The following is a 16,257-nucleotide window of genomic DNA, read 5'->3' on the forward strand; positions in this document are numbered from 1 at the left end:
TTTTGCATCAGGAACATTTTGGTGATGTATCAACGAAGACGCCTATGACCTCCCTGGAATGAGACATATTGGACAGCAAAAGAGGGGTCCCTGTTGAAAGGCAAATGGACTTTAGCTTTCCTGGACTTTGAAAATGATTGCCAGGAGGAAAAAGAGCCTGCCTGCAAAAAAGATATACCACCATAACACCTTTTACCAAGGACTTAAACAACATGCAGGCATCTGACTAACATCTCCAATTGGTTTTGGTTTGTAACATCTGACCTGATGAAGAAGAAGCCCATGGAGCTTCGAAATCTTGCAACAGGGATATTGTGCATTTCAATTATTCAATAAAGGTACCACTGATGGGGTTTTGTTTGCATTTGTTCAATGGCCAACACAGCGCCGCCTATTCCGCCACCTTCCTGCAGGGGGCAAGCGCGGACCGCGCCTGCGCAGACGGCTTCTCCTCCTGGGCGCCTGGGCTGCTTCACAGAGAGAAAGGACTGGAGGCGAACAAAATGGCGGCTGCAGCAGCATCAGCGAATGCGAAGCCTCAGCTGAGCCTCAAGGAGCAGCGCTACGACCGGCAGCTGCGGTGGGTCTGGAGGGCTTGGGGAGAAGGGCAGCTCCTGCAATCCTTCCTGTTCCAGGCTCCATGCTTCTGGGGCTGTTTAGAATGGCTGCATCTACACTGGGGAAATAACCCGGTTTGGCACCGCTTTAAGTTGTCTAGCTCTTTGCTATGGAATTCTGGGAGTTGGAGTTTGTTGTGGGGCCCAGAGCGGAGCTCCGCTCCGCTCTGAGCCCCACAACAAACTCCAACTCCCAGAATTCCATAGCAAAGAGCCACACAAAGTGTTAAAGCGCTGCCAAACCGGGTTATTTCCCCAGTGTGGATGCAGCCAGAGACCTCCTTTGTATTGTAGAGGTGCACACTGCAGAAATAATCCAGTTTTGAGACTGTTTTGACTGCCTTGGCTCAGTGCTAGGGAATCCTGGGAACTGTAGTTCATTGTGGCACCAAAGCTCTCAGACAGAGAATGCTAAATGTGACAGAAAACTACAGTTCCCAGAGTTCCTTAGCCTTGAGCCAAGGCAGTTAAAGCGGTCTGAAGCTGGGTTATTTCCGCAGTGTGGCTTGGACCATTCTTGAGGATGCTCGGCAATCATAGCTGCCTTGGGCTGCGTCCGCACTGCAGGAATAACCCAGTTTGAGACCGCTGTAACTGCCATGGCTCAGTGCCGTGGAATTCTGGGAAGCGCAGTTTGTTGCGGCAGAGCTCTGGTGCCACAGCAAAAGACCCTTATATAAAATGGAAAAATCAAGGTTTGCTATTTGGAATTTATACTTTCTGGGGATATTTTCAAGCCGCGGATGCTTGAATCCCTGGATAAAAAATCAGTATAATAACATTTAGCCCAGTGCTCTTTTCAAGATTGGCCTCCTTCCCTCGACAAATCTCTATTTGCTTCAGTTCTGTTTTAAGGCATTCAGCTAGAAACACTTCCATGCCCAACAAATGAGGGAATATTTAACAGACATGTTCCGAAGTGTCCATCCGTAATACGTCAGTTTCATGTGCTTTCTCTCCCCAAAAGCTGAAATATAATCCTTAATGTTTGTGCTTTTGTGTTGCAGGTTATGGGGTGACCATGGACAAGAAGCTTTAGAGTCTGCTCATGTCTGTGTGATAAACGCAACCGCCACAGGAACAGAGATCCTTAAAAACTTGGTTCTGCCAGGTATAAATAGTAATTGAAAAGCTAGCCTTTTTTTCTTTTTGGGGGAGCAAGACTTGTCATTTAGTGTAAGCAGCCTCTTTGTCTTTGTCTTTCAGGTGTGGGGTCATTTACAATAGTAGATGGGAGTCAAGTCAGTGGTGAAGATGTTGGAAATAGGTACTGTATTTTCAGCAAATGTTTGGTAGAAGGTTCATCGTTGTGAAAATGATGAACTATGGAGAGAGGGAAGACAGAATAAAATTAGAAATGAGGAAGGAAGGCAAGCCTTGGCTGGTTTTCTGATCCACTGTATAAATTCATATTATAAGCAACAAAACACAGTTAGCAGACCATGGTTTGTCATGATATCTGAGCATACACTTTGCTTTGTTGTTTGTAATCTCATATAATCGTTTGAGGAATGTTAAAACAATGGAGTCTTCTGGTGCTTTAAAGGCTAACAACTGTTATTTGGCATAAGCTTTCATGGACAGCAGTCCACTTCACTCGGACGTTAGTCTTTTTAATGTACCACAAGAATCTTTGTTGTTTTTGTTTCTATAGATTAGCATGACTACCCACTTTGGGAAAATTTTGGGTTAAGGCAATATTTACATTTTATTTGAAGAGCCAAAAACATTGATTTCAAACAAGACTTCTAAATTTTGAAAGCTTTGTGATAGGAAGGTTGGTTTTGTTTTGGGTTTTGTGGGTGGAGTGTTTTCACGAAGTGTATTTCATAAAGTAGTGTGCTTAACTTCAAAAATATTGTGTCGGACAAAATCTCTAAAGGAATGTTTCTCTTTTCTGCTTTTAGTTTTTTTCTGCAAAGAAGCAACATTGGCCAGGTATGGCAATTTTATATGTGATTTGTTTGAATAAGTGATGCATAGAATTTTAGGTGGTTTATAAGATTCACCTGATGAAATAAGTACTCCTTTCTTTTTCATAATAAAGAGATATGTTTGGAACTGAGATTAGTAGGGTAGTTATTCTCTCTTTCACACACACACACACACAGACACACAAATACACATACCCAGTAAGAAGTAAACCTCATTAAGTGGCACTTACTCCCAGAAAATGTCTCTGGCAGTGCTTCTTAAGCAGGGAATGGCAGTATTATTGGGTCAGGGACTGGTACTGCATTTCTGCCCATTGGACAGAAACTCTCCATGGCCCTGCATCTAATGATTTGTGGACTGGCACTGATTTATGGCCCACCACTTTAAACAGTACTGTTGGATTGCATCCAAAATTCCATGTGCTTCTGTAATGTTGGCACTTCTGTAATGTTGTTTTAATACAAATAAGCAAGCTGCAATTTATTTTAAAAGCAAGCAAACTCTTACAGATCCATACAAATGCTTAGAAGAGGGGTATTCTAAATTGAGTTCACTAAAAATTCAGATTTCACCGTTCTTAAAGCCAACAGGACAATGGTATTGGTGTCTTACTCAAAGTATAAATGGCTAGATTCACCCCTTCTCATAATGTTAGTGCCTGCCTGGAAGTAGCATGTACCCTTGTCTCCAGATCATTTCCGAGCAATAGCACAGAGTGTCTTATACGTCTGGGCTCTTTGCATTTATCCTTGAACCTTCTGTGACGTCAGCAGAAGTCCACTAATGTATTGTGGAGCCTCAGGCATGTTACACAGAAATGATATGAACAGAATTTAACTCAGCTAAACATGCATAGAAGTTACATTAATCTAATTGATTTGATTTTTATTTTCATACAGAATCGTGCTCAGTGTGCCACAGAACTGTTAGAAGAACTGAATAATGAGGTGTCAGGAAATTTTGTTGAAGAGGTTTGTATCAACTGTGTTTGTACACCTAAGTGTGTATTTTGTTAAAAAAAATACAAAAGAGTAGGTTGCATGTCCTTACTTTAGTAGTGACATGTGAGTAGAGCACTGCAAGTATTTTTATTTGAGCAGGTTGATTTGCAGCATCTTTCCCTTCTAGCACACACTGCCCTGTGACAATATTGCATCATGCCAAAGAATGGGCTTGTGTCTACAGGTCTTGTCCTCTTTAGCAGCATTGCTTGTTAATGTATAAATTGATACTGTGGGACAGTATGAAAGTAGGCTGGCCTTACCAAATACAGCTTTCAAGGGACAGGGCAGTGTATATGGCTGTAAATGCCATCATCACAGTTTACTGTAGAGTGAATTAGGCACTAATTTAGCTGATAAATCAGATGCAGTCTTTGTTCAAGAATCTCTAACCACACCTTCGAGGTGGCTTATGTCAGTTTTTAGAAGAGAAACAACATATGTGATCAAAAGATTGCATTGAGATTATTCATGTATGTACATAATAAAAGTGTACTTGTAATTCATGATGAATTATAACCAGAAATATTAATTTTAATTTTGAATTCTGTATTTTTGTCTTACGTTTTTATATGATTCCATATTTTATATTAACTATTAATATGTTAGCTTGCCTACACATGTTTGAACTTTTTATTATCAGCTTTTCTGCTCTTTAACCTTTTAATTTTAACTTTGTAAGCCTCCTTGAGTCCCATATTGGGGAAAAAGCAGAATACAAATAAATAACAAAAAAATTAAAAACAATTGTGCTTGTGCTTAATAATCTGATCTGTATGTCTTTTGTGTCTTCTCAAGAATCCAGATAAACTTCTAGACAATGATCCCTCATTTTTCTGTCGCTTTAATGTAGTGATTGCCACTCAACTTCCAGAGAGGTATGTGAGAATTCAGTTTTATTATTTTAATGTAAAACATATTTTATGTTAAGATGTATTCTGTTCAAATGAGATTTATTCCACAACAGTTTGTATATTGCTTTATAAATTTAAGAACTAATGTGTTGGATTTCTGTGTACAGTATATATGTTGTATATATCAGAACTCCTCTAACTGCCAATTGGTTTCCAGGCAAAGAACAAAGTGTTGGTTATTACTTTTAAGGCCCTGCATGGTTTGGGTCCCAAGGTACCTACAGGATCACCTTCCCTAGTACAATCCACCCTGTACACTCTGGTCCTCTGAGAAATGTTTGCCCCAGCTCTAGACTGGTAACGATTTGCCCCAGATCTAGACTGGCTGCCGCAAGACTGTGGAATGACCTGCCAGAAGAGATACACACGGGCTGGAATCCTGTTGCTTAGTTGCAACTAGAGTAGACTTATTTAATCACTTGCTGACTGGTGAATCAGCATATTGGCAAATCCAGTTGATTCAATAGGTCTACTCTTGCCAAGAGTTAACAATAGAATTTAGGCCATCTTTCATGCTAAAGTATTGAATTACAATAGAAAGTCAATCCAGTTTTTATAGAATCCTTATATATGGTAGTACTGCATAAGCATTTGCTGAATAGTGTCATCTGTTCATTGTGCTTCATATTTAACAGTGTTTCTTACACTTTTCAGTACATTACTCCGGCTTGCTGAAGTTCTCTGGAATTACAACATTCCACTGCTAGTTTGTAGGACTTACGGATTAATAGGATATATGAGAATTATTATTAAAGAACATTCAGGTAAAAAAAATCTTCAGTATTAAAAGTTCGATTTTGGTTAAGATTTAAGTTGCTTATATGAATGGCATTTTTAGTTCTATGTTACTGATTTTAATGAGACATGCTGTGTGTATTTAATAGTGATTGTTCATATCAAAAGAAAGGAGTGTAGTCTATTTAGCACTGAATAAAATAGCCAGCTTAATAGTTTGCAGAATAAACTATATAATTCAGTTCCAAACTGTATTTCTGATTTAAGTTTCAGATTTTCATTCTGTGCCATTTCCCCATGGTTTTATAATGTATGTTGTTACTTCAGGTGATTATATTAAATTAATAGCCATGCAGTAGTGTGTTTTCAAACTCTACACTGCATGGCTATTTAAATTAATCTGACGTGATACAGCACATCAGATGTGATGTTTGAGGTCATCTTGACATTTTGTTTCTAATTAAATTTTTGTGTAACATTTCAATAGTTGTAGAATCTCACCCAGATAATGTACTGGATGACTTGAGACTTGACAATCCATTTCCAGAATTGAGGGAGCACATTGAATCTTATGATTTGGATCATATGGAAAAAAAGGTTGGTATGAACTTGTCATTCTGTTTAGCAATGGGCATATAAGCTTTAGAGATAATTCTAGAACTGGGCCCTAATACAATTGCTAATTCCTATTGGAGTATACTTCTTGACTCAGTAGGATTTTCATAAGTGTCAGTTTACCATTTAGTGGGATTTACTACTCTAGATGAGATTAGCAATTAGGTTAAAGGTCTAGATTATACACTGCAACCACTGTCTTTTTAAAAAAAGGATAAAGAGTGAAAAGTGGCATACTTAAATTTTGTATGCATTTACCTACTATATAGTGAAACCTATTTATTGCATGGAATAATTTAATGAGTCTACTGTGGAAAACTGACAAGGCCTGTTTGGTCTAGGAAAAAAATTCTTGAGCATGCATTTTGAACAAACTCCTTTAGCACAGGCTTGCCTTCTCCACATACTTCTAATACAAAGCCAAAGCAACCATCTCAAGGAAGATTGAGTAACTCACACATGACAACCATGTTTTCATTCTCAGAAACTGTCAATCTCTAACATGATTTGCAGAGTCACATGTAAGCTCTTAAAAATGAGAAAGTTGTGTAAGTTCTTTGGATCTGTCACTCAGAGCAAAACAATTATGCTGCAAATATCTTAATGGGAGCATTGTTGAAGGCAATTCTGTTTGCTTATCTATTTTCGTTGACTTCTGAATTTGTGTGGTGAATTTAGCTCATACAGCAGCACAAGCTTCACAGCTTCAGATTTTTCTTTTGCTATAGTTGCTTTAATTTTGCATTTGCAGGAGCACAGCCATATCCCATGGATTGTGATTGTTTCCAAGTATCTAGAAAAATGGTACAATGAGGTATGTAGATACGTGGTAGAAATCTTACACATGTTTGCAGTGCTTTGTGTTGAAGAACACTTGGGATTATCCCTGCACCTGAAGAGGCTTTTATGTGCTATTTCCAGTATATGTTTTAGAACAGGATCTGTAATCTTGTTCATAATTGGGCTGTTGAAATTCCATTTAGGTAGTGAAACTCTGCATAGGGTTATAGTTTATTGGCTTCTGCCTGAAGTTAGCCAGATACTTGTATTTCAGATAGGTGTAGTCCCAACCCAGTTAAGCATAGAAGGAATGCAGCATGTAGAGCTCAGTTAGATCTCGTATAACATTGTTTTCCTGTTCTTTGTCCCCTCCAATTTGAGCATGCAAGCTCATATCCAAGCACTATAAAGAAGCATTGCATTGGAATAGAAGGGCTATGTATATCGTATTCAGACCTCGTTGGGTAGATTAGCAAACAAGACAGGGTCAAACAGACTGATGGTTTGGAGCAGCCACTGGCCACTCCAGCCCCGATCGAGCCCTGAGTGGCCCAGGACCACAGTGACCACACAGCTCTCTCTCAGACCTGCACTTTTTGGCCCATCTGTTTTGGGCCAAGGAAACCAGGGCTTTATCAAGGACTCCTCTATATGTGAATGCTCAATCATATTTAACTCTATGGTGCCTTTATACTGTGATCTTCTTAAAACATAAGATTCTGCCTCAGCTTTAGCTTGCTATTAATGGTGGGTTTTATGTAAAACTCTAAAAAATATTGAAAGCCGTCTTTTTTGAAGGGGCAGAGGTGAGGTAAGTATATACTTTTTCACTTCAATAAAAAAAATATTGGCTGATATCCAATTCAGTAGTTGCAAGACTAAACTGGACTTACAAAGGCATAATTTTTGAGATTCACTTATATAGTCATTGATGACTGAATACAACCCCAAAATGGTCTTTTTCAGCCAACTCAAGGATTTTCAAGGGGCTGCAGATTGGGGCACTGGGAAATGCCACAATGCTCTGATGGTCAAAGGGTGCATTGAGGGAATCAGTTGTAGCAGGACCCTGAGTGGTCTATCCAGCTGTCTGTTCTCAGCATATCATGTGACTGGGAGAGTGCTGCAGATATCATTTCTCAGTATCCTGATCTACAGCACCTCTGAAACTATTTGGCTGGAGAACTTCCTTGCTGAAAAGATAGGCTTTTGGGGGGTCTGATATCATCAGACATAGCTATGGTGATGTGGCTCCAGTGTAATTACCATCTAGGTGGATTTAGGTTTAGTTATGCTTAGAGTATACCCACTGAAATCAATGGGACAGATTAGTCATGATTTCACTGGGTTTGTTCTGAGCATCTCTGAATTTGGATCTAACTCACTGCTTGTGTTTGCACTACAGCCAGGGATCTGTGAGAAAACATGCCTATTTTAAATGAGCAGCACACTGGTGCATTCTGCTTGATAGCTCTTGCTGCAAGCTAAGCAAACTAGGGAACTTTATAGCCATGGTCAGTTTATTGCAGGGGTGGGAATCAGCCGCCCTCCTGATGTTGTTGGATTGCAACTTGCGTCAGCCATAGCCTGCTGATAGATAGTGGAATTCTGAGAGTTGTAGTTCATTAATATTTGGAGGGCCATGTGATTCCACCCATGGTTTGTTGTGTAACTTGATGAGGCAGCTTCTTTTTCTAGTTTGGACCTTACCAGCAGCTCAGAAAAGGAAGCACTAGCATCCATGTATTTTAGCTCAGTATGCGAACACATCAAATATACTAGGTAGTTTGTTCTCATCATTTTGACATGGTCAGAGGAAGCCTTAAACATTTTACAGTTTCTGGTATGTGAACACAGAAGTATGCTCTTAGGATACTCTGTTTTCTAACTAGTTTGTAATGACTGAATGTATGCTCTTCCCCCCCCCCCCCCCCCAATTTAGAACAGTGGTCAGATACCTAAGAACTACAAAGAAAAGGAAGCCTTCCGAGAGATGATTAGGCAAGGTAATACCAAATGAGAACTTTTGTTAGTGTACTAAATGCAGCCAGCATGCATGTCAGAACATGTCAAAGATGTGTATCAAAGTCAACAAAATGTATGTATGTTTTTATGTGTAGTAAGTAGCATAAATTGATAACGGAACACACCAAAAAAATAAAAATAAAAATAAAATCAGCTTTATAAAATATAGCAAAGCCTTTGATTGTATTAATCATGAAAAACTAGATTGCTCTTAAAGAAATGCATGTGCCACCACATTTGATTGTCCTGAGGTGTAACCTGTACTTAGGACAGAGGCTACTGTTAGAACAGAATACATTCAGGCAACAAAGTAGTATACCAGAAATCCATTAACATCTGAGCATATGTTACCATTAATTATAAGGAGGTTTAAAAAAAGTGATGGATTTTAGAGTCCTGTTCCTTCAGTTAATAATGTGTTTCTAACTAGGAATCTTAAAGAATGAAAGTGGAGGGCTGGAAGATGAAGAAAACTTTGAAGAAGCAATTAAAAATGTGAACACAGCTGTGATGGTTACTAAGGTAATGCATGGTCCCTTCACAAATATTCTTAAGTGCATAAAACTGAATCCTTCATTGGAAATGTTGGTGAAGTGAATATGTTTGTTTTCCCTATAGATACCAGGTTGTATTGAAGAAATTTTCAATGATGATCGTTGTAATAATCTTTCACAGCAGGTAATAAATACAAATAGCTTGAGTTGGTGTCCCATGTTCTGCTTCTCTGAATAGAAAAAAGTCAGTGTAAAACATTTGTTCGCTCTTAGACTCCACCCTTTTGGATTTTGACTCGAGCTGTAAAGGAATTTGTGGCCAAAGAAGGTCAAGGAAATTTACCAGTGAGGGGCACAATTCCAGATATGATAGCAGATTCTGGTAAATTTATCAAATTGCAAAATATGTAAGTATTTTTACTATTGAGCTTTATATTAGATTAATGTTGAACAGATCTTTTTTCTTATGATTTCTAGCCAATTATTATACTTTAATCAAGCACATTACTATGTAAATTAGTTGTAAAGTCATCATATACTTGTAGTGCATTTTCAGTATATTGCCCACCCTTTCCTGGGTCCGTGAAAGAGTTCCCTTTTTTCATGAGTCATATATGAAAGTATGCATAGGATTCTAGAACCTTAGAAGGCTATCCACAACCTGTTTAGTCCATCTACTACTTAGCCTTAAAGGCTATTGATTCTTCAATCTGTGTTCACATTGGTGATAGTATATATTTAAACAGAAGACTGTTTAGACCATTTTCAGTGGTTTTGATCTAAATATTATCAGAAAGGTTCCAATAGTATAAAGACGAATGTTGCTGGGGGAGAGATCCCCAGCAGTATGGGAGATAGCCCAAGTTTCTGAAGGGGAAACTAGGACTGATCCCTTCTGCTGGAACCCAGTTCCCTCCATGTGCAGAAGAGCCCTTTGGCTAAGGAAGCAGCAAATCTGTTCAGTTGAACAGTAATTTATCATCTTGCTACTTAACATTCAGAGATCCTTAAATGTGTATAAAAAATCACAAGTAAAGTAGGTGTCATGTAAATAAAAATGTTGATACCGGTAACTATTAGGAAGCCAATGCAGTTACTGATTTTTCCTTTCATTGAACATCTTAATTTATTTGACACTGCTAATTTATGTCATGAGTGTAAATATAGATCCATACTTAAGTTTTATTTTTTGACTTTTTAAAAAAAGATATCGCGACAAAGCCAAGAAAGATGCTGAAGCTGTGGGCAACTATGCTGCCAAGCTACTGCAGTCAGTGGGCAAGGTGAGATATAAAATTGCGTTTGGCTATCAAATGAGTGTCTTCACATATCAATTTTTCAAACTGTGTCCTCTTTTCCAAAACTAAATTTAATCTTATCTTCTCTAAATCTTGCTCTTCACTGGTAGTATAATAACCACATTTTATATCCCATTCTTTCACTTGTTCATTTTCTGCTTCTGTTCTTAACATTTTATACATTTTTGAACAAAGTTGAATTTATTGTTCTTATTCCATCAGTTCAAAATCATGAAGCTTTATATCCATCTTAAATTTCTCAACAAATTGTCTGTGTGAAAACCAATGAAATGTAAATCCTTCTGCTTCCAGTTCCTTTTCTAGATTTCATTCTGCATTGCCCTTTCTCCATATTATTAGTCACCCATTTTTTATTTTAAAATTTAAAACAAATATTTCTTTTAAATATGCTTCATGCAGTGAACCCAAGGAGACAACAGTAGTTCCTTCATATTTGCTGCATACTTGATCTTGCAGCACCTCTGAGGAAGTAGGCTGAAGACTACGAAAGCTCATGCTACCAAATTCTTTCAGTTAGACTCAAAGGTGCTACAAGATCCTTTAGCATACTGATTTTTGGACTAACATGGCTATTTCTTTGGATTAGAAAACAATTGCTCCAGAAAACTGACATGTTAATTTACAATAACAACAACAACAACAAAAACCTTTTGCATTTTATAGGCACCAGAATTCATTTCTCAGAAAGAATTGAAATTGCTTTGTAAGTATTAATTGTTCTTCTTTACTATGTAGCAAAAATCAGTATTAATAAACTTAACAATAGGCTCGTGGTATCTGCTGGGTTTTGGTTCCAGGAGCTCCCATAAATATCAAAATCCATTGATGCACAAGTCCTATTATATACAGTGGCATTGTAAAATTACAGTACATAAAACGGCAAGCTCAGGGTTTGTCTTTGGGTAGTGAAAAGAAAATCCAAGCCATGCATGGTTGAATTCGTTGATGCAGAAGGCCAACTATAATAAAAATTGTTATTGTTATTTTTTATTTTTATCCCACCATTTCCCCAAATCGGGAACTCAAGGCAAATTACAAATATAATTTACTAAATATTCAAGATGGTTCATATATTTTATAGGGGCTACTTTCAGAAGGATCTTCCTAGAATATATAATGGTTCTGAGTGAAAATTGATGCCTTTCTGTCGTAAATACAGAGCTGCCAGTTGAATGAATCAAATGAATAAGAAGATCACCCTTGAAGCATTATTGTGCAGAGCATTAGGACAGGGTTGCTTTCTCTCTTCCTGGATAATGTTTTGAAACAAACTTAATTGATTTTAAAGTAAGTTGATGAGTGTGCAGCTTTTTCCTAACAAGACAAGAATTCAGGAAAAGCTGTTAGCAAGTCTTTGGATACTTTTAACAAAAGTAAAGTAATTTCAGGATTCACGTGATTGATTGATTCATTTGTAGTTTATTTTAATAGTGTGAGTAGATTGTAAATTTTGTAAAGTGTCTAGAAAAATATATACTGAATTTTATTAAATGCCAGGTTTATGTTTGTTAAAATAATTTGGTCAAAACAAATAGTTTTGTTTTTTTAAAATGCTGCATTAAATACTGTTTTTCCCCTCCTCCCCAATTATACTTTCTTTCTAGGTAGTAATTCAGCATTTCTTCGAGTAGTGCGGTGTAGATCTCTTTCTGAAGAGTATGGAGCGAATACTGCAAACAAAGATGAGATAGGTAAGAAGCTCACAATTATCTGTGTACTGAGTACAATTTCATTTGGAGGCTATGAGGTAAAAACAGGAGATAGCTAGGCCTGTAAGTAAGCGAGTCATACTTCTGCTGACAGGAGTTCAGCATGACACACTATTGTGATTTTTGTAAAGTGTACGGAAAAATATTAGGCTCACTGGACACATTAGTTTTTTCCAGGTACTGTGGGCTCTTGGTATCTGCAGTACCCACAGATCTGAGCAACCACGGATTGAAATGGAGAAACATTTTTAAACAAACTGACCTGCAATCGACCACAACCAGTCCAAGAAACAGTACTAGGGCAGTAGTGGAGGCTGCGGTGGCAAGGCCTGGAAACCAAGCACACTTTCTTTGGCTGCAGCAGTTACGCATTCTTTTAAAAGGCAGAAGCTGTGGCTGGCATGTTCCTAGCAGGAAGCAGGAAGAATGTGCACCTGGTACTTGGGGCTTACTGCCACTGCCTCCCACCCTTGGCTGATGGAAGTCAACTCCACCACAAAGCCTCAGACAGATTTTTAACCCTTGATTTCAATTTCTGACTGAGATTTCATGGTGGGAAGGTGGGGAAGGGACAGAGGGGTTTAAATAGTGGCTGAGGCTTCATGGTGAGATTGACTTCCATCAGGCAGGGGCAGGGAGGCGATAACAGTAAGCCCTGAGTGTCAGATATACATAGTTGTTGCTGGGAGCACGTCACCTGCAGCTTCTACCTTTTGAAAGAGAGAGCAGAACAGCCACAGCTGAAAAATGCATGCCTGGTGCCCAGGTCTCTTCCTGCTGTGTGATCTCTTCTTAGCCCCACAGAAAGCCATGTCACACTACAAAGGTAAGCTGAGATGGAGCGTCAGAGATGAGGCTTTCTGCTTATCTCTCCGCATGCTCTTAAAGCACTTCTATTCTCTTCTCGAGGGACATGGTTGTAAAAGCATGCCTTTCGTTGTGCTGGGAAAATCCATTTGGTAAAAGGCATGCTTTTGCAACCATCTCCTTCTGGAAGGAGAATGGAAGTGCTTCCAAGGCATGCAGAGAGGTAAGCAGAAAGCCACTTCTCTGCTACTCCATTTCAGCTTACTTTTGTAATGTGATAAGGCTCTTAGTTAGTGGAGAAAGGGCTGGATCTCCTGTAATTATTTCTGAACAATAAAATAGAATACTATGTTGGATTCTAGAGCCTAATTTTCAATTTTAACCAATGGTGATAAATTCAAAAGTCTTTACTGGAGATTGAACATGGTTTTGCTGTATATGGGTTACTATGGATTGGGAAATGTAGAAAGGAATTGAGCTCAGTTACTGAACCTATTATATTATATTATTTATTATACAGTATGATATTATAAATGAATAAATACTCTTTAGTGAGTATGATCTCTAGATGATAAGCAAATAATAAATTGCTGGTATTTTTTTTCTTTAAAGTTTCTCATATGGATAATCCAGATAGCGAGATGGTGCTGTACTTAATGTTACGAGCTGTGGATAGATTCTTTAAACACCATGGTAGATACCCAGGTAACTTTGTTTTTAATATTGTCCAGTTTAATAATATAAACAAAATACTGTAGATTTTTCTTAGTCCTTGGTATACTAGATGTAGTGACCAGCCATTATTATTAAGATTATTATTTCCGTCTCCATCTTAAAATTTATACTGCATCTTTTCTTTTTTCCTTAAAAGTGAGATGCAATGAAGCTTACAATAATAAAGTTAAAAACCTATGAAAGATCAACAATAAAATAGAATTCATCAAAATTCAAAATCTACAAAAGAACAGTACCTTAAGTTTTTTGTGGATTTTTCGGGCTAGGTGGAACAGTTTATTCCTGACGTTTTGCCAGCATCTGTGGTTGGCATCTTCAGAGAATGATGGCATGGAAGTGAGTGGGGTATATGTATACTGTTTGACCTTTGGTTGAGAGGAAGTGATTTAGATGTTAATTTGTGTGTTGGTCTGTTGTTGAATGGCAAGGCCTAGGGTGTCTGTTCAATTATTGACCCATTGTCTGCTGGGAAACCTCCCTGACCCTGACTGGTTTTCAGTTGCACCTGCTTCTTTGTAAAACTCAAAGTGTCCACTTTGTTGAGAGTGCAGACTGCAACCCCAGAAATTTCTGGTAATAGCCCTGGAGACGGCCATTTGGTGACAAGGCCAAAACATCTTGGGCTTTTTAAAGATAATAAAATTGTTGGACCATCAACAGCACGTGGGACCTCATTTCCTTTTATCCTTAGATAAAGAAAAGCAGGGTATGCAATGTTACTTGCAGAGTTTAAACAATAAAATTAATCAAGTCTGCAATAGTAGAGCTCTTGTCCATATTGCAAAAAAAGTTAAATTAAATTGCAACAAAATGGTACTTCTCTATTTAATTTAAACTATTTTTAGGTGTTTATAACTACCAAGTGGAGGACGATATTGGAAAACTTAAATCGTGCCTCAATAGTTTTCTTCAGGAATATGGATTGCCTGTAACTGTGAAGGATGATTATGTTCATGAATTGTAAGTGTTACATACATTAAAAAACAACCAAACTGTTTTCCTGGAGATTGACATAATATAATAAACATTACTGTTGGGATTTTGTTTTTTCATAGTTGTCGTTATGGAGCTGCTGAGCCACATACTATTGCAGCATTTTTGGGAGGTAAGAGTATTATTAGTATCATAAACTAGCTGGTTAATCGCATGTGAAAATGTCAATGTCTTTTTAAGCTAGTAGGATTTTGACCATTGGTATACACATAATGCTGTTCTCTTAACTGTTATGTATGCAGTTGGAATACATGCTATTTAAAATCGGAGGCATGAGACACCATTTAATGCATTTGATTTTGCCATGAATAAAAACAAATTACCCAGTTTAAAATCTAAAATATTTCCAGTATATATACATAATTCAGGTAAAAAGTGTAATAATTTGTACTCCTGAGTTCTGTGTATTTTGATTAGAGCTTCTATGTTCATATCACTGAGGGACATCAGCTTTATTTAGGCACACTCCCCAAATTGGACAACTATTTAAATATTCCACATTATTTAATTTGTTCATAAATGACCTAAAGGAGCATTGGCTTGACCCCAATGGGCACCTTCCTAGACTTGGTTTACAATAAGGTTGTGGTGTGTTGTGGTGTTAAAATTTGCACTGGGAGAACAGCTAACCTGGAATATCACAATATGAAGCACAAGCATGAAGTACCAGACATGTCATTGATAACTTAAAACTAGAGTACAGCTTATTGTCTCATTTTTTTAAAACGAACCTTCATTATAATAAAACAGATAAACTATGCAGAGTTGCATTAACCATTAATGTCATTGCTGTTTTACAGGAGCTGCTGCTCAGGAAGTTGTGAAAATCATTACAAAACAATTTGTCATTTTTAATAACACCTACATTTACAATGGCATGTCACAGACCTCCGCAACATTCAAACTGTAGGCTGAACAGAATGGACTGTTAAAACTGTTACTGCTTTTGGTTTGCATTTTGTTCTGTACAATATTGCTGGAGAAGTATTTAATGTCACTTTTGCATTGTATATTTTCAACATCAAAACGTGTTTCAAATTGTAATAAACTGACCTTGCATTTTAACAACAGATACTAACCCATGAAAGATTGCATATTTTTAAAAGTATGAGTACCTTGATTGTTATCATTGATTCATTGTATGATTTCTTATGATTGTAGAAATCTTCATATGATTTTAGGGAGAAAAAAATAGAAAAAGCACTTCTATTCTGTACCGTTAGGAGCAGGATTAAGGTTCTTACATAGATCATAAGCTTGCTCATATGATTCTGAAGAGTATTTCTGAACATTTGTGTTAAATAAACACTAACCAAATGTACAGCAAGAAGTATGTTGTATTGTGTTCAATATAAATTCCTGTAAGGTGTTTTCGTAGATCCAGACTTGAGCCTTCAAACAGGATTGCTATTTGCAAGACTGGATTTTACTTGCTTAAGGAAGTATATGTGATTTTCAATTATTCCTTCTCCCTATCAGCTCTCCCTTTTGTTCCAGAATGTCCCCAAAGCCTAGCAAATAGTTTTTCAGACAACATGGTGGGAAGGGTGAATTGCCAGTGTTTGTCATTATCCCCCT

The 16,257-nt window shown here is 37.6% G+C and overlaps 1 protein-coding gene across 2 annotated transcripts; it reads left to right on the top strand.

Annotated features, from left to right (window-relative positions):
- The first annotated feature begins 450 nt into the window (after positions 1 to 450).
- Positions 451 to 15,970, top strand: NAE1 (NEDD8 activating enzyme E1 subunit 1). 2 transcript variants are annotated; one of them, XM_089539882.1, is made up of 20 exons: positions 452 to 580; positions 1,625 to 1,728; positions 1,824 to 1,884; positions 2,525 to 2,555; positions 3,452 to 3,523; positions 4,352 to 4,431; positions 5,122 to 5,231; positions 5,690 to 5,799; positions 6,569 to 6,631; positions 8,540 to 8,603; positions 9,053 to 9,144; positions 9,241 to 9,300; positions 9,390 to 9,523; positions 10,324 to 10,399; positions 11,099 to 11,138; positions 12,040 to 12,126; positions 13,564 to 13,656; positions 14,532 to 14,646; positions 14,742 to 14,791; positions 15,480 to 15,970. In XM_089539882.1, the coding sequence occupies exons 1-20, from the start codon at positions 504 to 506 to the stop codon at positions 15,587 to 15,589; spliced, it is 1,629 nt and encodes a 542-aa protein (XP_089396008.1). In that variant the 5' UTR covers positions 452 to 503; the 3' UTR covers positions 15,590 to 15,970. The 2 variants fall into 2 exon arrangements, 1 of the variants encoding a protein (XP_089396008.1); XR_016282456.1 differs by lacking the exons at positions 14,742 to 14,791; positions 15,480 to 15,970 and adding an exon at positions 13,823 to 14,022 and having other exon boundaries at positions 451 to 580; positions 14,532 to 14,607.
- Positions 15,971 to 16,257: the final 287 nt, after the last annotated feature.

Source organism: Sceloporus occidentalis, unplaced genomic scaffold, assembly GCF_023333645.1.
Source record: "Sceloporus occidentalis isolate IW3139 unplaced genomic scaffold, rSceOcc1.0.p SCAF_10, whole genome shotgun sequence".
NCBI classification, from domain to species: domain Eukaryota; kingdom Metazoa; phylum Chordata; class Lepidosauria; order Squamata; family Phrynosomatidae; genus Sceloporus; species Sceloporus occidentalis.

Coding starts and splice junctions, on each gene's coding strand:
- NAE1 (XM_089539882.1), top strand. CDS start 504: ATGGCGGCTGCAGCAGCATCAGCGAATGCGAAGCCTCAGCTGAGCCTC. Junction 3,524..4,351: donor CAGGAAATTTTGTTGAAGAG/GTTTGTATCAAC, acceptor TGTCTTCTCAAG/AATCCAGATAAACTTCTAGA. Junction 11,139..12,039: donor GAAAGAATTGAAATTGCTTT/GTAAGTATTAAT, acceptor CTTTCTTTCTAG/GTAGTAATTCAGCATTTCTT.